This window comes from Crocuta crocuta, unplaced genomic scaffold, assembly GCF_008692635.1.
Source record: "Crocuta crocuta isolate KB4526 unplaced genomic scaffold, BGI_CrCroc_1.0 scaffold318, whole genome shotgun sequence".
Classification (NCBI taxonomy): Eukaryota; Metazoa; Chordata; class Mammalia; order Carnivora; family Hyaenidae; genus Crocuta; species Crocuta crocuta.
The window spans coordinates 3171610-3197849 of NW_027531425.1; the positions used below are offsets into that span (position 1 = coordinate 3171610).

The window sequence follows — 26240 nt, forward strand, 5'->3', positions numbered from 1 at the left end:
GCGCCGGAGAGGAGGTGACGCGGCCACGGAGGTGACGCCGAGTGGTCGCGCGCCCCTTCCGGCGCGGGGAAGGCGCTGAAGATCCGGGGCCGCTCGGCCGCAGGCCGCCTCCAGCGCCGCGGGATGTAGCGCCGGGGATCGCGGCCCCCAGCAGAGCCCGCCTGCCGGCCGTAAGTTCCTCCCGGGCTGCTGCGGCCAGCGGGTGTGCGGGGATCGGCGTAAGCTCGGTAACCCCCAGGAGCCTCGGCGCAGGCCTGAGGCTGGGACAGCCCTTGGGGTTGACTTGCCCAGACGCCCCAAGGGTCTCGAGACCCCCACCCAGAAGCCGGCCGCGCTTCCCGGCTACTCTGCAGTCGGGGTTGTAAACATTTCCGGCCCCTCCCACTTCGCGCCGCCTCCGAGGCGGCCTCCACTAAAATTTAAGGGCGGGTGGGCTGCTCGTCCTCCGGCTGTCTCTCGACTGCCACTGTCCCAGAGAGTGCCGAGTCTTCCCAGCCCCGCTGGGCGGTCGAGACGCCTGGATTCCGGCCCTGTATCGAGACGCGCCAACCCAGAGCTTAAGCCGGGTCCCAAGGCCGCTGCGCCAGGCAAGTGGAGGGACGGGGGGGTGGATGCGGGCCTGGGTCGCAGAACCGGCTCTCAGCCTTCGGTGGCAGGGGCAGCCCCGAGGGCCCTCGACCGTAAGTCTTTGGCAGATCAAACGGGAACAGTGTCCCCATCTCGACTTGGAGGAGAAAGGGAGATTAGTGGACAATTTACCTTTATTTACGGTAATCCTAAAAGCTGGAATGTGAGCGAAATCTAAACTGGGGGAGAAAACGGATTTCTGTTACTTCAGAAATCTCACATTGATGTATGCCATCTTTATGTTTGAGATTTGGGGTCTTCAAGGCTTTGGTTTTTAAGAAAATAAAATCGATATCTGCTTTCCCTCAGTTGCTGGTGCTTGTTAGGCTACTGAGAAACTGACGAGGCGAATTTCAGTTTCCACAATTTCAGGTGCCATGAGCGATAGGAGGCCTACATACTACTTTACTAGATTAACCATAGTATTTCCCCCAACTATTTAGAAAACACAGCAGGGAATATATAGGATGCTGGTGTTAATTAAATTAACACTGTAATGGCTGGTTCTTTTTTTTCTGAAGTGAAGTAGTAGTGAGGCTCTTTACTGCTTTTCTGTCTTGATAGGGATTGGGTCACCTGTTAGGGTGCATCTGCTGTTCCTGATTTTAGTATCTATACAGTAAGTACTAGGAATTTAGACTGGGTGGTGCCAAAGAGATTGCAATGTCAGGGTAGCAGTTCCCAGCTTGCAGCCACTGAAACTTTTTACCAGGGTAACTTCCATGTTCCCATATAGCGGTTGATACTTGCAGAATCTATCTTAAAAACTGGTGTGTTACCTTTGAAGGTCCATCTTAGGGCAGACCTCCACAAAACTATACCTAATTGCAGAGTAGAATCTGAAAGCCTTCTGTTCTCAGTGGCCAAGAAATTACATGATTCCGAAGGGATTTAAAAAATAAATGACCACTTTGCCTGCAGGTAGGAAAGAATCACGAAGGCTCACCATTGCTAGTGGATAAAGTATACTACCTTAAGTAGGCTTTTAGGCTATCTTCAGTTTTTTTCAGTCTGGCCTGAATTTTACCTTTGGAAGATCCCCTTGTGGAAAAGTGGATTATTCACTGCCCTGGGCACTATGTTCTTTCAAGCCTGCTTTGGTTCATACCAGGTGCACTTCTGGAATGGCCACTACTCCCATCTTTACCTATCAAGATACTTCCTTAAACTCTTCACAAAATCTTTCCTGATTGTCGAACTAAAGTTGATCTTTTCTTCTGAACTCCTTCACATTTATTGACATTTAGCCTTGTAGTGATGTTAGTAGAAAACAAAAATTATCGCCCCCTCTTAAAATAGAGGTCAGCAACCATGGTAAGCCTCTTATTCTCCTTTGCCTTATCTCTGTAGCCACAACGCCACGTCCATTGTAAATTATCAATAGATACTGTCAGATGGATAAAGAATAGAATTTGTGCTTCTTTCTAGGCCAGTTAAGTTTGTTCTCTATTTCCCTAGGAAATTTCCTTTGACTCCTTTATTATAAAGCCACACTGAAACTCTTTAACACTCTTGCTATATTATCCTGCCCAGTCTACCTGTGATCACACTGGTGAACTAAACAGTCCTCTTTAAACCCAGAAGCTTTATTAATTATGGTGTTTGTGTTTGTTTGCTTGTGTGTTTTTTCCTAGTACTCATCAAAGTCATTACATTTTCCCCTTAATGTCCATTTATCTCTAATGTTGCCCACCAGCTTTTGTTCCTCTCACTGGGCTCAAAGTTGATTCCCTTTTCCTGCTCAGAAATGTTGGCATGATTAATGTTTATAAAGTTTGTAGTTATCTTTGAAAGCATCCTTGAAAATGCCCTGTAGGCAAACCAGTTCCAACTGATTGGCTTTTAGGCATAGGGCTTCTGAGGTACACAGTGTAAAGTGACTGCTGTGATGTATAACTGTATTGACCATGTATCTGAAACCCAAGTATTAAAAACGGGGACTGTCATACAATTCCTACGCCTGTGTACTTTTTTTTTTTGTCATGACATTTGAAAAGGTTCTCTGTCTCTGTTTGGGGTCAAAAAGATTCTAAGTCAGTGACACTTAGCATCAAGTGAGAAAGCCCAGGTTCCATTACTGTAATTTGGTTATTTTCAAACACAGGCCTTGGCCTTGACTCATTTTTCCCCCAACAGTTGTGAAACCACCTCTAACAGAGGCGTACATAGAGAAGACAGCTGTGTTCTTTTACTTTACTGCTAGACTAATCTTGCTTTAGAGCAAAAGAGTCGGGCAGACATACATAGAGCCTATCCATGCCTATCCACAGAATCTCTAAGGGTCCAGGGACTCTAGATTAAAAATTCCCAGAAGAAGCTTTATGGCTTTGACTCCAGAGAGGGAGTGTGCTTGGAAAACTTGGGAACTGGTCACAGAGCTAATGTCTCCAGAAACTGGGAGGGATATAAACTGTAGCTAATTGGCCGGTGATTAAGAATCAGTTCTTTCCCCAAGTGTGGCACAGGATTATCTTATTTATAGGAACACAAACACCTCCCTGCCTCCACAGCTCTATTCTCTAATATCATAGGTTTATCCAGTTGGAAAGCTTAGTGGTAAAGATTTTATTAGCTTGAATTGAAGAAATCCCATCAAAAATGCACTCAGTAGAGTTTGGCCCAGTTATAATTTGCTGTACTGGGTGTGGCAAGTTGGAGGGGAAATATATTTTCTCTAAAATACATAAGGATGTAGAAAGCTGGCAGAAAGTTGAAGTATATTTGACGCTCCTGAGTGCTCCCAGAATCAGTCCTAACACATTAGGGGTTTATGCCGGTTTTACACAATAGGGACAAAAACACTTGCTTGTAACAATCTCCAGTTGGTCGTGAGTGGCCACCCTATCAGAAGTTATATTTCCAGGTCCCAGTATTATCTGCCCTCCTCTCTTGCCAGACCTCCGATCCCTATCTCTCCCTTTCCTGTCTCTGTGTTGCTACAGTTTAGAAGACCAAACTGGACACTGGACTTTGCTCACTATGATGACATGATCTCCACTGACCTCCATTGTATGTACTTTATGTGATGCTTGATGCCATATCTTGTATGATGAGTTGTCGCTGATGGCTAGGGTGTCTGTTAGGTTTCGTGACTCCGGTCAATGTGAGGGGAGGTGTGGGAGCTAGTGATAGAGGAGCTAGAGGGAAATCAGAAGAATTAACAGAGTGATTTAGACTGAAAATAAAAAGACTAATGCTGGCCAAGAGACAAAGATCATCTTGGGAGAATATTAGACTTGAGGGCATAAGAACTTTGCAGATCAAATGAAGAAATGAATACGAAGCTGGATTCTGCATTTGATCTCTGACCCTAACTTAAAGTTTGCCTATATTATTCTCATTGCCTCAAGTAAAATAGTTATACCGTGTTTGAAATTACTGAACTTAGTGTGTGGCCATCCTAGGTTATGTGCCTTCCCCTCCACTGCCCTCCTGGAACAGTGAGATTCTATCACTGATTTTGTACACATCACAAATGACCTTGTGCCATCTGATTAAAGCCTCTTTGAAGATGCTTGTTCAACTGTGTATTTTGCACAGTACCTTAAAATACCTTAGGGTGCTAGCACTAAATATATTTGTTAAAATTCAGTGAATGTACTGGCTTACTCTGAGGAAAAGGAGAAAGCCTGAAAAGCACAAGAAAAAGCACATAAACCCTTAGCTAATGACAAGAAGCTCATAAGTCATATGCTTGCCGAATAGAATGATGCCCCATTAATTCATTCATTTTGAAATACTGTATAGGTTCTGACCAAAATCAAGGGTACGTATCACAGAACCTGAGTATTTTTTTTTTTTTATTTTGCCTTGGTGGCCTGTCTCTAAAGTACCCGCAGCAGTGTTTTAAGCTAAGTGTATTCCCCTATTCAGACCTCTCCAAAGTGCCCAAAGCTTTTTTTTCCCTCCAGTATAAATTATTATAAATAATAAATAATTAGTAAAGCTGTTTATTCACTCTGAGAAACTATGTTTTGCGGTCAACCTATTGAAAAAGATTTCCCAGTGTTTCTTACGTGGATTGCCTATTTCCTGAGGTTTTCCGGGGCCTCCGTTTTCCTGTTCACCTTGGGCTCAGTTGTTGGCTATGGCTGTGGGCTGGCATCTCTCTTGTCAGAATCTTGTGCATTTCAAGGAAGAAGAACTCTCTATGTGTTGACACCATATAAAGGTCTGCTGTACAGTGAGTTACTGTTTGCTCTCTTGAACTAGATTTGCCTGTTGCTTTTAGCTGTGCTTGTGAATTGAGCATAGCATGACTTTTGAAACTTGAGGACTGCCCTCATCTGACTACATATATCCAATTGTAATCCCTGAGAAGGAACTGTAATTAGTCTTGGATAAAAAGAGAATGGTACAAGAGATCAAAGATGTTTTAAAAACAACAACAACGCATGTGGGATTTAAATAAAAACTTGAAACAAACAAAAAAAAGTATCAAAGATGTTTATATAGCCAACAGTGGTGGGAGATTGATACAGTGTCTCTCACGAGCAGTCATGATCACTGCCTATTAAAAGAAATTTTTTGTAATGTTTTGTTTATTTCGGAAAGAGAGAGAGAGGCAGCGTGAGCAGGGGAGGGTCAGAGAGAGAGGGGGACACAGAATCAGAAGCAGGCTCCAGGCTCTGAGCTAGCTGTCAGCACAGAGCCCGATGCAGGGCTCGAACCCACGAACCATGAGATCAAGACCTGAGCTGAAGTCGGACACTTAGCTGACGGAGCCACCCAGGCGCCCTATCACTGCCTATTATAAAAGGTTTGGGTTCCCTAAGCTTAAATTTCCTCTCTGGTAATGCAGCCTACTCCCTGTGCAGGCATTGCTTGGCACTCTTTGCATTGCCCTGTGGTTATTGGGTTCGGATAACCAGTGCATAAAAATGCTATTATTCTGGTCATTACCATCGCTAGGAGTAATAAACTCCTTTGTTGTGGGGAGAAGGGGTTGGCTGGTAATCTACAAGATGATGAACATCTTTGGGGACTTTTCCTCTCTTTTCAACATTGTTTTCATTTCCCTGAAGCCTGATTGAAAGACTACTCCTTGAAGTCCAACTCAGGAAAACCTCAAGTGTTTGAAGTTTTTCCTAGAAAACTGAGTTCTAGGTTTCTCTGGTAAAGGATTTGTGTGCCTGTCTCTAGTTTCTGAAAAACCAAGTTGAGTGGAGCTTAGATGATGGGCTGTGGTGGTTGGGACAAGCTCTTGCTAAGCCGGTTGTTCGGTATGTGTGTGACAAAGGGCAAGGCTGGGGCTGCCTCCTTGTGTTCCACTTCCTGCTTCCAGGTAGGTTATTGCTTGCTTTAAGGAGAGGTTGTGATGAAAGCTTGTTATCCAAATGTTGAACCCGGGCTATAATCTGACAGTGGAATTAGTAGACATTGCAGAGCATTGACCCCCCTGGGCATCGAGCTCACAACCAAGTTCCTTCTGCACGTGAGGCACACTTGTCAGAGCATTTATAGGTAAAGCCCAGCTGAGTTCAGTTGGCATTTAATTTATTTCTATAGCTTGGGTGGCCTTGAAGTATAGCTGACTCTTGAACAACACAGAGGTTAGGGGCACTGACCCCTGCACAGTTGAAAATCCACATAGAACTTTTGACTTCCCCAGAAGTTAACTACTGTTGACCAGAAGTCTTACTGGTAACATAAACAGTTGATTAACACATACTTTGTATGTTATATGTAGTATATACTGTATTGTTGCAGTAAAGTAAGCTAGAAAAAAGAAAATGATATTAAAGACAATCATAAGGGAGAGAAAATATATTTACATGTACAGTACTGTACATATATGTTCTGAAGAAAACCTGCATGTAAGTGGACCCGTGCATTTCAAACCCATGCTGTTGAAGGGTCAACTGTAATTACAGCCAGGGAGCTGGCTTCCTATTTTTGCTCCTCATTCTCAGAGCCAAGCGTTTCTTGGGCAGAATAGCTTTGGGAATGGTAGGCTAGACTCACCTCACTAAATGGGCTCCCCACTTGTAGGAGGGGGTTGCGGGTGAGTAGCTGGTTTTCTGTGGTGACAGTTTGGTACAATAACCAGAGATCCTTTGAAGACAAGCAACCAGATGTTTTATTTTCAACCTTATCTGTACGATTAGCGAAGTTCTGAATAAAGACTAATATTAAAGAGGGAGAACAAGGAATGGATTTTAATTTAGCAATTAACTGGCCTTTAGAATCGGAGACAGGATGTGCGTTGATTAGCTGTCGTATTCAGTGTTGACTTGCGGAAATGAAACTGTAAGAAGAACCAGTTCTCAATACCCTTCATGTTTGTGTTTGCTTTTAGTGTTTACCATCACAGGGAGATCTCTGCCCCCTTGGGGCTGAGAGACCCCAACCTTTCCCCAAGCTGAAGCTGCGGGGTATTGAGGTACCAGCCAGATGTCTTCTCACAAAGGATCGGTGGTGGCACAGGGCAATGGGGCTCCTGCCAATAACAGGGAAACGGACACGGTGGAGCTGGCTGAACTGGGACCCCTGCTAGAAGAGAAGGGCAAACGGGTAATTGCCAACCCAACCAAAGTAAGTTGTCTTCCCAGGAGTCATTCTTTTGATCAGAACTTCTCATTAGGCCTGTGTCAGTCTCCACTTTTTTAAGATCTCACCTCTCTCCCCAAAGGAAGAACAATAGCACCCTGGGAGTATCTCTGTCCCAGTCCTTATCATACTGTATTATCCGCATCTTTTTGTGTCCTTTTCCCACTGTAAGCTTTTGCAAGTTCACTCATCTGTATAACCCCAGGACTTAGCATGAGGCCTGACGTCCAATAAGTAATTAGTAAATGCCAGTGAATGCAGGAGGGAAGCATCGGTTAGGATTAAGTTTGGTTTCCAATAACAAACACAAACCCCTGTAGCTTTGACAAGATAGTCTCTCTGGAGTAAAAGAATGCTGGAAGTATCCAATCCCAGGCTGATACAGAGAATCCACTACTGTCAGGCCCCTGTCTTCCTTCTCCTTCATTCTTAATGTCACTCATCACCTCCACCTACCAGCCACCACAGAAGAGGAAGGGGAGAGGGGGTGCCTGGGTGGCTCAGTCAGTTAAGCATCCAATTCTCGATTTCGGCTCTGGTCATGATCTCTTAGTAGTGAGTTCAAGCCCCACATAGGGCTCTGCACTGACCGCGCAGAGCCTGCTTGGGATTCTCTATCTCCCTCTCTCTCTGCCCCTCCCCTGCTCGCTCTCTTGCTCACTCTCTCAAAAAGATAAGTAATCTTTGTAAATAAATAAACAGTTTTTAAAAAGAGGAAGGGGATAGAGGAGAAGGGCCCACCCTTTCTGGAAGTACCTCACAACACTTCCATTTACACTGTATAGGCCAGAACTTAGTTACATCCTTCTATTCAGCTGCACTGGACTTTAGGCCTCTTCACTGGGCTTGAGCAAAATCACAGTAACATTGGCACCCTGAATAAAACCAAGGACTTTTACTGAAGAAGAAAGAGAGAATGGATATTGGGGTAGGCAAACAGGGATCTACATCACAAAATTTAAGCAAGGCCATTTGTTTCCGAAGGCCCGTCAACAGGAGAGAGAAAGAGAATAGCCCAGAGAAGGAACTGAACCTCCAGGCTCTCCATCTCCATGGTTTGGAGCCTTGGGACTGAGAGAAAAGTCTCTGTCCCTGATAGGAAGTGCTGGCCCGTGTGCACACTTTGTGGCAGGGTTCCTTGGGGTATAGGACTCAGTGCTGCTGCTTTCTACAGTTTGGAGGCCCTGATACCCCCGGGAGCCGCTAGGAATACAAAGTTTCCATCATGATATAATCCCCAGAGTCAGTGAAGAGGGAACTAGGACCAGATTTAAATTAAGGGAATCTCTGCGACTCTGTCTTTTCCATTGCCTTGAGAATTTAGTGGTCTGGAATAGAGAAATATTGAGGACATCGGGGACAGTTGAGAACCACTGTCCAAGAGGTAAGGATGGCCGTCCAGACTTAAAGAACATGTAGGACGGGCGTGCCAATCCTGTATCACTTAGATGTCAGTCCCCGTCAGTCTGTCTCCTGCCTGCTGAGTTGAGGATCCTCCTCACCACGTACCAAGTGTTAATAAAGCTTGAACTAAAGTGTTAAAAACTCACTAGCTATCATGTATTTAGAGAAAAAGCCACAAGACCCTATGTGTAGGAGAGAGGCTAGGCAGAAAGTACGAAGTTTGGGTTTCTCTGGATCTTTCTCATCTGGAATGGCACCATTTATGAGATGACTCTTAGGGTTGGTTTTTGTGTTTTGTTTTCGATTTTTTGCCCTACAGGCTGAAGAAGAGCAAGCATGCCCAGTGCCCCAGGAAGAGGAGGAGGAGGTGCGGGTACTGACGCTTCCCCTGCAAGCCCACCATGCCATGGAGAAGATGGAGGAGTTTGTGTATAAGGTACAGCCGAGAGCTTCTGTCCTACAAGGAGGACAGCAGGCTTCCTGGGGATGTTCCCAGCTGGCAGGCACGCACTGGATTGAAGAACTTTTATTCCTGAATTCTTATTGCCTACCAATAAGACATTGAACATTAGGCGCTCCTGGGCGGCTCAGTCTGTTGGGCGTCTGACTTCGGCTCAGGTCATAATCTCGCTGTTTGTAGGTTCGAGCCCTGTATCAGGCTCTGTGCTGACATCTAGCTCAGAGCCTGGAGCCTGTCCTCGGATTCTGTCTCCCTCTCTTTCTCTGACCCTCCCTGCTCGTGCTGCCTCTCTCTCTCAAAAATAAATAAAAGGTTTAAAAAAAGTTTCTTTAAAGACATGAGACGTTCAAAATATATTCTAAAACAGAAGTTCTTAGCTTCTATTTTTTTTTTTTTTTTTTGCCATGGATCCCTTTGGCAGTCATCATAATGTTCTAATTTTTAAAAATTAAAATTTCAATGTGGGCTCCTTTACTCACACACCAAATATGCACTAATGAAAAATGATAATGTATTTTATTTAAATTTATAATTTCTAAGCAGTAAAGAGTAACAATATTTTGATATCTGCAAAATTAATGTATGAAAATATCCATGATTTCTGTTGATGAGAGTCAAAAGTTCTAGAACTACTGTGCTTTGATACTCACATTTATAATTGAGAGGAACATTAGATTTCAGTTAGAGGCAACTGAAAATAAAGATAATTTTTTTCCATCCAAGTTTCCATCCACTCTCTGGATCCTGTCCGTTGTCTATATGCCCTGGTTAAGAACCACTGCTCTACAAAGACATAATCTCAGCCTAGGAAGGACTTAGAATCTACTGGGGGGAAAAGATCGAGCAGGGGTCAGCCAGAATCCCCTGGAGTAGAGGAGCAAAGGAAGGATAAAAAGTATGTTTTTTTGAAACCATATATTTAATTTCTATTTCTTTGTTTTCGTTCACTGTATTAATTTTGAAATTTTAAAGATTAAGATACGCTCATTCTAAAGGCTATCCAGAGAAACTAACAGAACGAAGAACAAAGGCATTAACAAAACTTGATCAAGATACACAGTACCAATAGCCTCACTGACGTTGTGTCTTGGATTATCTGCAGGTCCAGGCTGATCCCCTGTCACCTAGGACCACCCAAAGTGTGCTTGACATTCTCCTAGACTGGCTGTCCTTCACCCTTGTGCTTGGGGACACTAGCCTTCTCTGGGGCCCTTCTTAGAGAGAGTGTATATATTCCAGGTCTGGGAGGGACGCTGGAGGGTCATCCCATATGACGTGCTCCCTGACTGGCTGAAGGACAATGACTACTTGCTACACGGCCATAGGCCACCAATGCCCTCCTTCCGGGCTTGCTTCAAGAGCATTTTCCGCATCCATACAGAAACCGGCAACATCTGGACCCATCTGCTTGGTGAGTGATTTGGGTTGGGGGAGAAATCAATTTTTTTGTCTTCTCAAATGCCAAAGGGTTGTGTAGCCTTTGTCCCCGGGAAGGAAAAGAACAAAGTTGTTCCGACTGATTGATCCTTGATCACTGATCTTTGAGACTAGAGTAGGAAGGCCTAGAGCCCGGAGAAGAAATGAGAACTAGATGTTCTCATGTGATCCCTGGCAGAACTGTCCTCGACAGAGGCAGTTCCTTCTAGTTCATAAATTACCGCTCTCAAAACAAAATGCCGACATTTCAAAAAAAAAAAAAATGCTCTTTTAGTCCGGGGTTTCTATGACTGTTTCCATTTTCTCCTGAAATTTTAGACTGTAGTTCCCATAGCTAAACCGTGCAGCTTTAGTACTGATTTAACACCATCAACTGTCAAAAGTGCACGTACTCTCTTTTTCCTTAGGTGCTTTTTTTTTTTCTCTTCTCTCCTTATAGGTTTTGTGCTGTTTCTCTTCTTGGGAATCTTGACCATGCTCAGACCAAATATGTACTTCATGGCCCCTCTACAGGAGAAGGTGGTTTTTGGGATGTTCTTTTTGGGTGCAGTGCTCTGCCTCAGCTTCTCCTGGCTCTTTCACACCGTCTATTGTCATTCAGAGAAAGTCTCTCGGACTTTTTCCAAGTGAGTTGGAAAGACCATGTACTACTGTCACCGTCTTGTAAGTGGAGGGCTGACTGGGTACTGGAAACTCCAATAACTCCTGAAGGTTCCCTGATGTGCCAGAGGAAAAAGGCTTTCTATTTTGTGGGCATGGTAGGGTGGTGCCGTTTTTTTCTTAAATCTCTCATGAAAAAATGTACCACAGCCTCCTCCACCGATGGAACCCAATTGTGGAATATATTTTTTACCCGTGTAGCACTATCCTTTGTATCCTTGGGGTGCCAGTGGGCTGCTCTTCAAACACAAGTACCCAGTACTGTCTGACCTTCCTGTTGGCCCGGCAGGGCGTGGCAAAGTGTTCCGTGCCTCGTTCTGGTAGCGTTCCTACCCACCAGTGAAGTTAAGCTTATCTGTGCCACCCATGCACCACTGGCAGCCCTAGATGCCCCTCATCTAATGCTTTTCATATTCCCCAGCTCTGCACCCAGAGTTCTGTTTATTTGCCTGGTGGTGGTGGTGGTGGTGGTGGAATTTAAGGGTTTTGTTTTGGGAACTTAACTTACCAGAACTGAAGGACATTCAGAGCCCTTTGTGAATGAATGTAAGGCTGGCAATCAGGGGATTGTGACAGAATGCTTAAATTGAAGTGTCCACTAGGGGGCGATATGGCCACCCACAACCGAGAGAACGGATGAAATCCCGTGATCAGGGATTCATAGAAACTTTTCCATTGCCAAACAGACCTTCTTGACCTGGTGGGTGTTTGATCCAGGATACAGGATAGATTGTATGGGAAATGAGGGAGACAGAGTGGTCAGATCTGGGAGCAGGTAAACAGAAAGAACCAGTTAAACAAGCCATAGGATTTCTTCATTTCTCCCACGGATTCATTTCATTTTTGTGGCTCTTTTTTAGACTGGATTATTCAGGGATTGCCCTACTGATTATGGGGAGCTTTGTCCCCTGGCTCTATTACTCCTTCTACTGCTCCCCACAGCCACGGCTCATCTACCTCTCCATCGTCTGTGTCCTGGGCATCTCTGCCATCATCGTGGCACAGTGGGACCGATTTGCCACTCCCAAGCACCGGCAGACAAGAGCAGGTGGGTAGGAAGACAGAGTGTAAACCTCATAGGTATCTGGGCCTTGAGCTTAATAGGCTCAACCCAGGGTCCTATGGTTTGTAGTTTGGGGACCCCGTCTGAACCCTGACTTGTGTTTAACTTTGAAAATGCCGTGGATTTTCAAAGTTCAGTCCTCCCCCATGTTTCATACCATTTCAGCGGCGTGCTCACAGGACAGATGATTACCAGGCTGCTCCATTCACTGCAAGTATAAAAAGGACTACTCTTCAGTTTGGTTTGAGAAAGCTAAAAGACATACAGAGCATGGTCATGTTAATGACCTGGGTCCTAAGCACTCAAACCAAGGGACTAAAATTCAAACACCTGGAGTTAGTTTTCCTAAGGGAATGGAAGGCTTGGTTTGGTGAATTAAAAAATACCTTGAGCATAAACACTGGTCACAACTATCGTAGTAGCTTCCAGCATACACATCTTTGTGTCAGCTCATCTGGACTCTCCTTTTAAGCTTTATTCTTGAAGCAACACACTAGCTTACCACTGGTCTTTAAGCCTTTGNCTGTGTCTCCCTCTCTCTGCCCCTCCCATGTTCATGTTCTGTCTCTCAATAATAAATAAAATTTTTTTTAAGTTAAAAAAAAAAAGAATTAAATATACATCAAGCACTGACCACATGCCGGGCACTGTACTTTAACAAGGGCACCAAAAAAAAAAAAAAACAAAAAACAAGGGCACCCATGGCAACACAGAAGGCCATCCCTGCCCTCCAGTTATGTGTAGCGTGAGACAACTACCCATTCTGCCCTTCTTCTTAACCTACTCATGTGTCCCTGCAGCCTTGACAACTTCCAATCTGGGCATATCAGTCTACCCAGGAGGTTAGAGTGCTGTTACTTAAGTCTTTTGTGGTCTTAATGGAAAACATGCCCAACTCCTCTCTGACTTGCAAGCCATCTACCTGAAGCCTTGCCATTTAGGTTCTGTACCTGAGTCAATCATCAGGGGGTTTTGATAGAAATACCCTTTGTTCTTTCCTGCTTTTTTTTTTTTTTTTTGTGGTTAAGGCTTCACATTTCTCTTTTTATTTTTTATTTTTTTTTTAATGTTTATTTATTTTTGTGACAGAGAGACAGTGCAAGTGGGGGAGGGGCAGACAGAAGAGGGAGACACAGAATCTGAAGCAGGCTCCAGGCTCTGATCTGAGCCGTCAGCGCAGAGCCCAATGCAGGGCTTGAACTCATGAGCCGTGAGATCATGACCTGAGCTGAAGTCGGATGCTTAACTGACTGAGCCACTCAGGCACCCCTTCATATTTCTTAACAAATAGTAAGGAATGGGAGATATTTGTTCTTGGCGCTCTTTACCAGGTAATAGCGATGTTCGCACTTACACAGCCTTCTTCGCATTCTGGGTGTTGAAGAAATGTCTGCTATCATCCATCCTGGGGCTCAACTTCCTAAATATGGGAGACAGCTAATTGTCGTAATAAACATCTGAATTCTGGAAAAAGACAGCAGTGCCTTCTGTGTAGTAGATGTTTCCTTGCTTGACAGTCTTCTCTCTGCTTTATTCAGGGGTGTTCCTGGGACTCGGCTTGAGCGGTGTTGTGCCCACCATGCACTTTACTATTGCTGAGGGCTTTGTCAAGGCCACCACAGTGGGCCAGATGGGCTGGTTCTTCCTCATGGCTGTGATGTACATCACCGGAGCTGGCCTTTATGCTGCTCGAATCCCCGAGCGCTTCTTTCCTGGAAAATTTGACATATGGGTAAGAAATGACTCTTCCAGAAGGGCCTGTGATGGTGAGTGTAACCAGCCAAAGTTAAAGGTCTGAGTAAAAGGTGGTAAGAGATCATGTAGTGTTTGGGGGTCCATATATTTACATAACGAGAAAGGGCAGGGAAGTAACCAATATATATATCTCCGATGAGGTTTTTAAAAATGATCGACAACACAAATACCACTTTTATGATGTAAGAAAATGTTTTCAAGGAAGAGAATGCTTTCTGCTACTAACTTCTAATCTCTCCTTGCTGGTCTCCTAAAAGCTCTTCTCTTGTTATCCTTGCAGTTCCAATCTCATCAGATTTTCCATGTCCTGGTGGTGGCGGCGGCCTTCGTCCACTTCTACGGGGTCTCCAACCTTCAAGAATTCCGTTACGGCCTAGAGGGGGGCTGTACTGATGACTCCCTTCTCTGAGCCTTCCCCCCTGAGGGCTGGAGGAGGAACTTCCCAAGTGCTTTTAAAAATAACTTCTTTGTTGATGTGAGAGGAAGAGTCTGAGTTGTCTGTTTCTAGAAGAAACCTCTTAGAGAATTCAGTACCAACCAAGCTTCGGCCCACGTTCACACCACTGGGCAACCAACTCTCCCGGTTCCCTAGCTGAGGAGGGTGGGGATGGCCCCACTCAGACACGCCGCGCCTCAGCAGTCCCCCCTCGTTGGCAAGGCAACTACCGTTCCCTCACAGAGACAGTACTTCGAAGCTCATGTTGAGATTTTACCGCTCCTCCAACCATTTTGGGAAAAAATGATGGACTGGGACTCTTCAGAAATCCTGTTTCTGGAGGAAAATGTCCCTTCCTTACCCCCATCCTCACTTTGTAACCTGGCTTATAACAGGCCATCCATTTTTGTAGCACACTTTTCAAAAACAATTAGAACCTGGTCCCATCTTTCTAGGGCCTGGATCTGCTTTTACAGCAGGAAGAACAAAGCCACCGACTTTTACGTAGCCCGGCTAATCATGGGAGTGTGTCCAGGCTTCGAGTAACTTGACTTTTAATTTTGTTTTTTCTTGGCAGAGTAATGTAAAATTAAAATGGGGAAAGATATTTAATATTTAATACTAAGCTTTAAAAAAGAAACCTGCTATCATTGCTATGTATCTTGATGCAAAGACTATGATGATAATAAAAGAAAGTACAGAAGACACTTGGCATTCAAAGATTTAACATGTGTGTCTCAACTATTTGTACCCAACTCCAAAGGAATAAAACCAGTTAAATAGTTTCAGATTCCACTGAGATATAAATTTGAATCACAGGCATTGATTGACAGGCTGGTGTATGTGAACCAATGAATGAGTCTAATTGAATTCCTAGCATTGGCTCCTCAGTACAATTTTATTTTTCTCTACTTATCACATGGACATTTTGCCAAAGAGTTTGGTTTGCTGTAGGAGTGTTTAAGGATTAGAAGATTCGCAAAGGTGCTGGGAATAGATCCCTTGTGATCAAAGCTCTACTACACATTACTTTAGAGTTTTAGCACTTTTAAAACCGCCTTGCTTAAGGTTGTCTCAACGAGGGGTTCATGCTTTTCTGTGCCTTTGCGAATTACACGCAACCTAAAATGTGCTGGATTCATTAGATAGCATAAGGTCCATAGTAATCACCAACTGTAGGCAGTTAGATGGGGATCTTCTTGAGTTACGAAACTGGGTTCACTTCAAAGGTCAAGTGTGTATGCCTGGGAGAACAAGTGGTTCTTTTAAAAAATAATCCAACTAGGCCAACACACAGGACCTCAGGCAGTAATGAAGGAAGTGTAAGTTAACATCCAAGCGATAAACCATCCAAGTCCTACCGGATTGGCACAAATTAAAGATCCTAATACTGAGTGTCGGTACAGATGTGGAGCAGACTAGACGCTGCTGGTGGAACTGCACGTTGGTAGGATGACTTTGTGTGGATGTGCATAGAGCGTACAGACATGTTACGACATTCAAACATTTTATGAAACAACACTTTACGACATAAGATGTAATATATGAGATAGAGATCACTTCATTTTTTTAAAAATGCTCCTTCTGACCCACTAAATTAATGGGTCACAACTCACACTTTGAAAAACACTGCCCTTGAGAAACTTGTATGAAAAGAGTGATTGCAGCTATATACAGTAGCAATATGCTGCAAGCAAGCCAAATGTCCAAAACTGGAATGGAAAAATACGTCCCGGCTTACTCATAATGAAACACTAGCAGTGACAGTTGCAGTGACAAGCAACAACATGGCTGAATCTCAAATAAGATTAGTGGGGAGAAATAGCGAAGGGAGGGAAGCAACTCACAAAATGTATTTGGTATGATCACATTTATTTAAAGCTATTACTTTGTAAAACTAATGATAGTTTAGGGGTATAGGCATGGTAAAAACTTTAAAAAACAAGTGTTAATTCAGAAAAATGGTTACCTTGGGATGCCTGGGTGGCTCAGACAGTTAAGGGTCTTATATATCGGTTCTTGATACCGGTTCAGGTCATGATCTCACGGTCGGTGGAGAGACAGAGCCCCACATCGGGTTCCGCATGGAGTGTGGAGTCTGCATAGGATTCTCTCTGTCCCTCTCTCTCTGCCCCTCCCCTGCTTACACTTTTTTCTGTCTCTCAAAATAAGTAAATTAATTTTAAAAAAAGAAACAGTTACCCCTGAAGGAGTAAGAATAGGATTAGAACAGAGGGGCACATAGAACATATCAAAAGTAAAGCTTATATTTTCTTTTTTTTAAATAATTTTTCAAAAATTTACATCCAAGTTAGTATATATTGCAACAATGATTTCAAGAGTAGATTCTCTAATGCCCCTTACTCATTTAGCCCAACCGCCTTCCCACAATCCCTATATTCTTTCTTTTCAACTAGGTGGTGGCTCACACCATGATTATTTTTCTTGCATATGTGCAAGAAATATATCTATTTAGTACAAAACAATTGAAAGTTTAAAAAGTAGTTAAAGAGCTGGATAGCACAAGTCACAAAGGTAACCTGCAGGTTGCAAACCTCTACAAACATGCTTTGTTCGGCCTGCAGAGTGGGGACAATCAACCATAGCGTGATAGCAGCTGGGCCCTCTACAGAGGGCTTGTGCTCTGAGTGTGTTGCTGTCCCTCACTAATCGGAGTCGCTGGCCTGGTGTCTGTGGGCATCTGAGTTTGCAAACACTAGTGTAGAATGGGAAGGAGACAGGACTGCATCTGATCTAATTGCATCCATTTCGGAAGTGAGGAGACCCAGAGCACGTGGTGAACCTAGGTGTAAATGTTTGCTCATTTGTCAGTAGTAGGGCCCAGAAAGAGGATCTGAGAACATTTACTAAGCATCTTTGTACTTTTTTTTTTAAATATTTTTATTTATTTCTAGGAGAGAGAGAGAGACAGCGTGAGCAGGGGAGGGTCAGAGAGAGAGGGAGACACAGACTCTGAAATAGGCTCCAGGTTCCGAGCTGGCAGTCAGCAGAGCCCAACGCGGGGCTTGAACCCACGAACCGCCAGATCCTGACCTGAGCGAAAGTTGGACGCTTAACCGACTAAGCCACCCAGGCGCCCCCGTACTTTTCAAATGTTATTGTATATCTTTTTCTTTTTTTTAATCTTTAACCCTGTGAAGTAAGCAGTATTATCCCATTCCACAGATGAAAACCTTAAGGTCCCAAAAGACCAAGACTTTTTTCCAAGATGATGGACAGGATTGGAGTCAGTATCTGAATGCACATCATGCTGACTTAAAACCCCATGTACTATAGCCCAAGACCATTTAAAAACTCGCTTCTGATTTCAGTATCTTTCCTTGCCTTTACCAGAACTGCTAACTAGTAGCAAGTGAATAATATTACCTTCTTCCTCTAGCTGCATACATATGGTTCATTCATTTTCTTTTTAAATTTTTTTTTTAATGTTTTATTTATTTCCAGGAGAGAGAGAGAGAGAGACAGCGTGAGCAGGGGAGGGTCAGAGAGAGAGGGAGTCACAGACTGAAACAGGCTCCAGGCTCTGAGCTGACAGTCAGCACAGAGCCCGACGCGGGGCTCGAACCCACGAAACGCGAGATCATGACCTAAGCGAAAGTCGGACGCTTAACCGACTAAGCCACCCAGGCGCCCCTGGTTCATTCATTTTCTAAATGCTTGTTCAGGACCTGCTGTATAGTGGGCACTAGAGGAGAACAAATAAATAATGGCATAACATGGCGAAATTGTGATTAAAGAAAGGCTGAAAATAAAAGTTAAAAATGGGACTCTACCCCTTCCCTGTAAATAAATTAAAAATTAGGGGAGAGGCTACATGTCTCTCTTTAGAACATTCATTTTCAATTTAAACATAGAACTTTGGGAGCAGTAGCCCACTGCTAACTGCTAATAATTTGCTAATATTATTGCAAACAGATAAGATCTAAAGAAATTCTTTTTTTTTCCAAAAAATTTTTTAATGTTTTATTTATTTCTGAGAGAGAAAGAGAGAGAAACAGCATGAACAGGGGAGGGTCAGAGAGAGAGGGAGACACAGAATCCAAAGCAGGCTCCAGGCTCTGAGCTAGCCATCAGCACAGAGCCTGACATGGGGCTCAAACCCACAAACCGTGTGATAATGACCTGAGCTGAAGTCAGAGGCTTAACCGATTGAACCACCCATGCGCCACAAGATCTAAAGAAATTCTTGAGTGCTCTGTTAGTCTGGTCCCTACGGAAGCCTTTACCGAGATGAAATTAAATATGCAAAGATTTTATTAGGGGAAACAGCTATACCTAAAAGAAAATATAAATGGAGCCGTGGAAGGCCAGGAGAACCATTAGGGTGTGATGCAGGTCTGAGCCCCTCTGAAGGAAAGAGGGAGAGAAGGTTGAAGTGTCCTAGGCTGCCTTGGAATCTAAGAAAGGTTCAGCAAAGCCTTTTGTTTGGGAGAAGTCCTTGATCCCAAGTCCACTGACAGAGAGTCCCATTTACCCTAGAAAGGGTCTACCTCAGCATGTCTCCTATCCCGAAGTCACCAGCCCTTGGGAGACATGACCTGGGCCTGGGTGCAAATTCAGTGATGAATTTCAAAGCAACAGCTGGGGCCCTGCTTTGATTATGTTCAATGAGTAATTAAAAAACAATTTTTTTCCAATGTTTTTATTCATTTCTGAGAGAGAAAGACAGCATGAGCAGGGGAGGGTCAGAGAGAGAGGGAGATACAGAATCTGAAGCAGGCTCTGAACTAGCTATCAGCACAGAGCCCAATGTGGGGCTTGAACCCACAAACCGTGAGATCACGACACCTGAGCTGAAGTCAGACGTTTAACCAACTGAGCCACCCAGGCGCCCCTCAGTGAGTAATTTAAGAGGTACATTTTCTTGTCTGCCATGCTCTAGTGGTGCGAAAATGCAATGTATTCTGCCTAGCTGGTTTTAGCTGTTCATCCTATATTCGGTGTACTTGATCCAGAGTTCCAAGGTCAATTCCTTGTGTTCCATTACTGACACCCTGCCATAAAGGCAGAATGATGTATGAAACCGGACTGACTTACCTTATCCAGCCCCAGCCTTCCAGAATGGGCCTAAAAAGGTCAGAATAAGTTTGGGCTGTAAGGTATTGATTGGGTCAGATATCCAAATGACTGGAAATACACTTGTATGGGAAGGAGAGTATCCCTATGACTTAAAGACCTAAAACATGCAGAGATTTTACCCCTGAAGAAAATAGGGTAAACTTGAACTAATTCCCTCAGTGTGCTGGCTTTTGTTAGTAGTTTCTCCATCTTTTATTCTGTGGAAAAAATGTGGGCATATTCTAAACAAAACCTCTTTGGGGCACTTGCGTGGCTCAGTTGGTTAAGCGCCCGATTTCAGCTCAGGTCATGATTTCATGGTTTGTGGGTTCAAGCCCCGTGTTGGGCTCTGTGCTGACAGCTAGCTCAGAGCCTGGAGCCTGCTTCAGATTCTGCATCTCCCTCCCTCTGCCCCTCCACTGCTCATGCTGTCTCTCTCTTTCTCTCTCTCTCTCTCAGAAATAAATTTAAAAAATTAAAAATAAATTAACAAAACCTCTTTTACTGAGTTCCCTCTCACATTATGAAAAATCTCAATTTAGCAGACAGGAATTAGGCAATATCATTAAAGTGCTATTTTGAACCCAGAAGACATGGGATTATTTTTACTTTTTTAAAAACTTTTAAAATGTTTTATTTTTGAGACAGAGACAGAGCATGAGTGGGGGAGGGGCAGAGAGAGAGAAGGAGACCCAGAATCTGAAGCAGGCTCCAGGCTCTGAGCTGTCAGCAAAGAGCCAGATATGGGCCTTGAACCCGTGAGCTGAAGTTGGACGTTTAACCAACAGAGCCACCCATGTGCCCCTACCTTTTTTTTTTTTAAAGATTTTAGTTTTAAGTAGTCTTTACACCCAATATGGGGCTCAAACTCACAACCCCAAGATCAAGAGTTGCTCACTCCACTGACTGGGCCAGTCAGGCGCTCCCATTTTTACTTTTTATTTAAATTGTACACATTTTAAAGTTTCTTTATTTTTAATTTTTTTAATGTTTATTTATTTTTGAGAGAGAGCGAGACAGAGCGCGAGTTGGGGAGGTGCAGAGAGGGAGACACAGAATCAGAAGCAGGCTCCAGGCTCTGAACTGTCAGTACAGAGCCTGATGCCGAGCTCGAACCCACAGAAACGAGATTATGACTTGAGCTGAAGTCAGATGCCCATCCAAGTGAGCCACCCAGGTGCCCCAAGTTTATTTATTTATTTTGAGAGAGAACAGAGACAGAGATTCCCGGGCAGGCTCTGTACTGTCAGCATAGAGCCTGAATCAGGGCTTGAACCCAAGAACCATGAGATCATGACCTGAGCCCAATTCAGACGCTCAACCGACTGAGTTACCCACCTGCTCCAAATTGTACATATTTTTAATCCACCATGATGAAAAGTTCAAAAGGCACAAAGAGATATAAGGGAAATCTCTTTCCCACCCTCACACCCAATCAGTCCTCTCTCCAAAGAAACTAACATTTTGTGTTTTCCCAGATGCATTTTATACATATACAAACATGAATATTAAAATTTCCCCAAACTTTTATACAAATAATAGCAACCTATACACACTGTTCACAATTTGGTATTGAATTGCATGGCTATCCCACACTTTATTGAGCCACCTTCCTACTGATGGATATTGAGTTTGTTGTCAACTAATTTACAAACAACCTGATACACATATCATTTTATATGTGCATGAGTATATAGGAAGGATAAATTTATGAAAATCTCTCAGTTAAAGTTATCTTCATTTACCATTTTGGTGCACTTTTCCCAAATGCCCCCAGTAGAACCTATACCAATCCTCTATCTAAAAGATACTAGATAAATGAGATTTAATATGAAAGGAAACACTATGTAAAATTAGATTGCTACCCACTAGGCTATCGTTTTATCGGTAAAGAATCAAAGGCCCCGCAGAGGAAAATAGTAGAGTAGTTCTTCTCCGCCATTTCAGTTACCCGTCGCCGCGATCTGAAAGCAGATGATCCTACGCACAGATTGCCAGGTCCGTGTCAGCCTAGTGCTCCATCACGGTGTCTACTTCATTCACCTCACTTCATCCCATCACATAGGCATTTTATCATCTCGCATCGAAGGGTGGGTACCGTGGAACATATTTAGAGACTACATTCACACAATTTTTGTTTGAATATATTGTGATAGTCTGTTTTATTATTAATTATTGTTGTTATTCTCCTACTAAGCTTAATTTACCAATCTTCATCACACCTACTTTAGGAAAAAACACAGTGTAAATAGCGTTCCGTGTTCTCCATGGTTTCAGGCATCTATTGGGGGCCTTGGAACATATCTTCCATGGATAAAGAGGAACTATTGTATAATCAAACATAATTAGTTTGAACATTCACAGAAATTGAATGAAGGGACCTCATTGTCCTCTGAACCACAAAGGTAAGTGTCCCCAAATCAGTTAGAAGCAAAATTCCTAACCGGAACACTCAGCACCCAGGAGCTGGTGAAAAGTCAGCAAAAGAGCAATAGGGAGACGATGACTACTGGGACTTCTAATAAGATCCTTTGCAATTTCCCTCACAACGTCCAGCGTCTAGAGATCACAAGTTCCTTCCGCTAGGTGGTCCTGAGGGGGAAGAAATGGAGGAGAACCTCAAGGCAGAGGAGAGGTCGCATTATGATGCAGAGAATGTTGAGGTCGGTGGAGCCCAGGGCTCAGAGGATTCTGCCCAGAGCGATGGTCCGTTGGAAAAGGCCATTGTGGACAATGGACGTGAAGAAATTTGAAGCCCCCGCGGGTTTTCTCGATGTGAGACGGTTCCTGAATACCTGGCAGGTAAAACAGACTCCCCGCAACCAGCTCCTTGGTTTAGAAATGTGGAATGTTGTCAATAAGCCCTTTCTCGGGAGGCTCACGGAGAATCTGGTCTCCGGAGAATCCGGTCTCAGCCAATCACCGGGCAAGAGAGCTATGCACCCCGCCCCTCCCTGTCCGACCCCACCCTGCCCCAACTTTTCTTTCCGCAGTGCTTTTAGTGGGCCGAAGACAGCCCCCGGGGGTACCTGAGGGTCACGTGACGCCGCCTCCTCACGTGACGCAGACCCAGGGCAGGGAGGGAGGCGGGCCTCGAGCTGCGTTACGTCATCACGTCGCGCGGCTGCGGAGACGGGAGCCGGGACTACCACCTTGACGGCTCCAGAGCCTCCGGGTCCGGGGCGGCGGCGGCGGCGCTTGGGCTCCTCCTGAGCCGCCTGCTGACCCCGCGCCCCACCCAATCCCCACCGGCTGGGAACGGACCGGGCGCGGCTGGGTGGCNCCCAATTCCATATTACGGCCCTGTCCCCATCCATCGTCCCCCTCCGGGTTGGAACGGAGAGACGCCGGGGAGCGAGGGGAGGTCTGCGCGGACTGGGGCGCTTCTGGCCTGGAGCGCCCCCCTCTCAACCGCGCTGTGACCGCGCCCCTCCAGGACCGCCACCTGGAGCCGCCAGCACTGTTCCGTGTTGTCAGCGGGGTGACCCCCCCTTCCTTCCCTTCTCCCACCTGGAATTCAGCCTTTGCAAAATGTGACACCTTTTCACTCTCGCCCCCACCCCATATCTTCCAGGGTGGAATCCCTCTATTCAGATGATAACGGAAGTTCCCGAATAGATAACCTCAAAAAGATGAGAGTGATACGCTGAGGTTTTGCCTGATGAGGCAGGATTCCCTAAGGAGGAAGACCACGGTTCTTTAGGGTTACTGTCAGTTTTGACACTGAAACCGTAAAGCCTAGTCCTCGGCTGAGTCCTGTGCTAACTCCCCAGAAAAATCTTCACGCAGTCCATGAGTATCTGTTCAGACTTTTCTTACATGTCCAGAGTTGAAACCAAGTTGACTTAAGGACAGACTTTTTGAAAAACCTTGTATGCTTGTATGAATCACCTCCTTTACTGTAAAATGGATCTTGCAGAGTTTTTGGAGAGATTTTCTAGAGTACTTATAAAATAACATGCTAACTGTACATAGGAGTAGATGAGAATTTAGGATCTTGTTTGTGCTAGTCAAAAATTACGGTCGTGAATGTCGACTCTTGGAGATCGTAGTTTGATTTTTGTTTTTTTGGATCACTTCAGAAAGTTATTGATTCCAGTAAGACTGTCTTGATAACCATGCCATTTCATTCCCTTGGAATTTTCAAGAAAAAGTTTCACTAAAGCTTGTCAACAGTCAAGAAAGTAAAAAGTAGACTATTTTTTTTTATGTACTTTATTTATTGGTGCATACCAGGGAAATTTGCAAGTGACTGCCTATGGCAGTAAAATTAGTAGTGGAGTTTTAATTAGGTTTCTATCCTAATAATTAGGCTCTTGGTTTCAGTATAGAAGAATTTCTACTGGACATTTACTAATAATGTAGAGTAGGAAGATCCTCCAATTGAAGAGCTTCAATAACTTAATCACCTGAGAGGGACCTGGGTGGCTGAGTTGGTTAAACTTCCAACTCTTGATTTCAGCTCAGGTCAGGATCTCAGGGTTCGTGAGTTCGAGCCCCACATGGGGCTCTGCTCTGACAGCGTGGAGCCTACTTGGGATTCTCTCTCTTCCCCTCTCACTGCCCCTTCCCCGCTGGCATGTGTTCACTTTCTCTCTCTTAAATAAACATTTTATTTTTTAAGTGTTTTTAATGTTTTTTATTTATTTTTGAGAGAGAGAGAGAAACCACGTGAACAGGGGAGGGTCAGCGAGAGAGGGAGATACAGAATCTGAAGACAGGCTCCAGGCTCTTAGCTGTCAGCACAGAGCCCAATGGGGAGATGGAACATTTTAGAATAAACTTAGGGGTGCCTAGGTGGCTCAGTTGGTTGAACGTCCGACTTTGGCTCAGGTCATGGTCTCGCAGTTAGTGGGTTTGAGCCCTGCGTCGGGCTCTGTGCTGACAGCTATCTCAGAGCCTGGAGCCTGCTTCACATTCTGTGTCTCTCTCTCTCTCTGACCCTCCCCTGCTCACGCTCTCTCTCTCTCTCTCTCTCTCAGAAATAAATAAAAAAAATATTAAAAAAAACAAACAAACTTAATTATGTGAAAGTCCATAGATAAGCTTGCAGTGTTTCCATTATTCAAGGTAGGTATTATCCTCATTTGAAATGTCATTTTAAGAAGAAATCCAGATATATTTGGAAGTTATAAATAATTCTTTGCATGCTTCTTTAGGAAAAGTTCATTTTCACTGACCCTGGCCTTTATTACTCTAAGTTGAATATACAATTTTTCTTTTCTTGCTTTTGATTTCTGAACATTCTGTACACCTGTCAGAATAGGAAAAATATATTATATATATATATATAAATGTCTATATCTATATCTATAAATCTATGGAACAAGATCCTACCCTCTAAATACTTATCTCCTCATTCTTTAAATAATAGTGATATTGCACCTTTAAGAAATTTTATTTTTTCATTTTATCATTTGAGACACCAGCATTGTGAAGACATGCAAGATATGTGTGGTTTCTTTATATTTCCAAATACACTTGAGTATTGATTATAATAAATGTCAAGTGGTAGGGGCACTCGATATTGGGATTCAGAGGAAGAAGAGATCGTTTTTATTTGGGGTTATTAGTGGCTAGAGTGTGGCGGTGAGACCAGTAATAGGCATACTCTCTACTTATATCTCTGGGGAAGCCTTAATTTGTCTAGATAATCGAATATATTTAGTTTTACTAGTCCTTCAAGTATGTTCTGGGTTTTTTTCTCTCATTGCAGAATCCAAGGACCCCTTTCATTCTTTCTCCATATTGCTTGATGGGAGGCATTATGGCCCCCAAAGACATAATGACAAATACTCATGCTAAATCCATCCTCAATTCAATGAACTCCCTCCGGAAGAGCAATACCCTCTGTGATGTGACATTGAGAGTAGAGCAGAAAGACTTCCCTGCTCATCGGATTGTGCTGGCTGCCTGTAGCGATTACTTCTGTGCCATGTTCACCAGTGAGGTAAGTGGTAAGTTACCACCTTACAAATGAAAGTCACACATGTAACCTTTTAGGTGTCTCAGTTCAGAAAATAGATTAATAGAAGTTTGAGAGAATAGTGAATGTCTGTAGTATGGTGGTTCAGTGCACAGGCTCTGGTCAAGATCTGCCTTTTGACTTTGTCTTGGTTTTCTCATCTCCAAATTAGGAATAATAGCAGTGTGCAATCGCCTATGGTTATTGTGACAATTACTTGAGACAGTCACATATGAAGTGCTTAGCACAGCGTCTGGCACATGGTTAAACACAAACGTCAGCTACTGGGTTTTACTTATTTATAATGTTTATTTATTTTTGAGAGAGAGAGAGAGAGCACAAGTAGGGGAGGGGTAGAGAGAGACAGAAGGAGACACAGAATCTGAAGCAGGCTCCAGACTTTGAGCTGTCAGCAGAGAGCCCAGTGCAGGGCTTGAACCCATGGACCACGAGATCATGACCTGAGCTGAAGTCAGACAGTCAACCAATTGAGCCACCCAGGTGCCCCAGAGTTTACTTGTTTTTAAAATATGGTTTCCTGGTTTTCTCCTTCCAAAGTCTAATATTTTGTTTATTCTATTTATATTTTAAAGGTTATTTATTTGTTTTGAGAGAGAGTGCATGCTTGCATGCATGTGGTGAGCAGGAGAAGGTCAGAGGGAGAAAGCAGGCTCTGCGCTGTCAGCATGGAGTTGGACATGGGGCTTGAGCTCATGAACTGCAAGATCATGACCTGAGCTGAAATCAAGAGTCAGATGCTCAATGAACTGAGCCACCTAGGCGCCCACAAAGTCAAATATTTTAA

The 26240-nt window shown here is 43.9% G+C and overlaps 2 protein-coding genes across 5 annotated transcripts in view; both read left to right on the forward strand.

Annotated features, from left to right (window-relative positions):
- ADIPOR1 (adiponectin receptor 1) lies at positions 1–15096 on the forward strand. Of its 2 annotated transcripts, none has more exons than XM_077771962.1 (8): positions 1–170; positions 6926–7161; positions 8900–9016; positions 10280–10451; positions 10917–11103; positions 11998–12185; positions 13739–13932; positions 14236–15096. In XM_077771962.1, the coding sequence occupies exons 2-8, from the start codon at positions 7021–7023 to the stop codon at positions 14362–14364; spliced, it is 1128 nt and encodes a 375-aa protein (XP_077628088.1). In that variant the 5' UTR covers positions 1–170; positions 6926–7020; the 3' UTR covers positions 14365–15096. The 2 variants fall into 2 exon arrangements, with proteins under 2 accessions (XP_077628088.1, XP_077628089.1); XM_077771963.1 differs by lacking the exon at positions 1–170 and adding an exon at positions 180–587.
- Positions 15097–22178: 7082 nt separating this feature from the next.
- KLHL12 (kelch like family member 12) overlaps positions 22179–26240 on the forward strand; it is a 34826-nt gene continuing 30764 nt past the window's right edge. For 2 of the 3 annotated variants that reach the window (XR_013337077.1, XM_077772119.1), the window contains exon 1: positions 25191–25420. Coding sequence is in view for 2 of the 3 variants with exons in the window: in XM_077772119.1 (XP_077628245.1) it covers positions 25226–25420 (195 nt within the window). In the remaining variant the exon portion in view is untranslated. Of the gene's footprint in view, positions 22273–25186; positions 25421–26240 lie in introns of those variants that run through there. The other variant, XM_077772120.1, reaches the window with a different exon arrangement.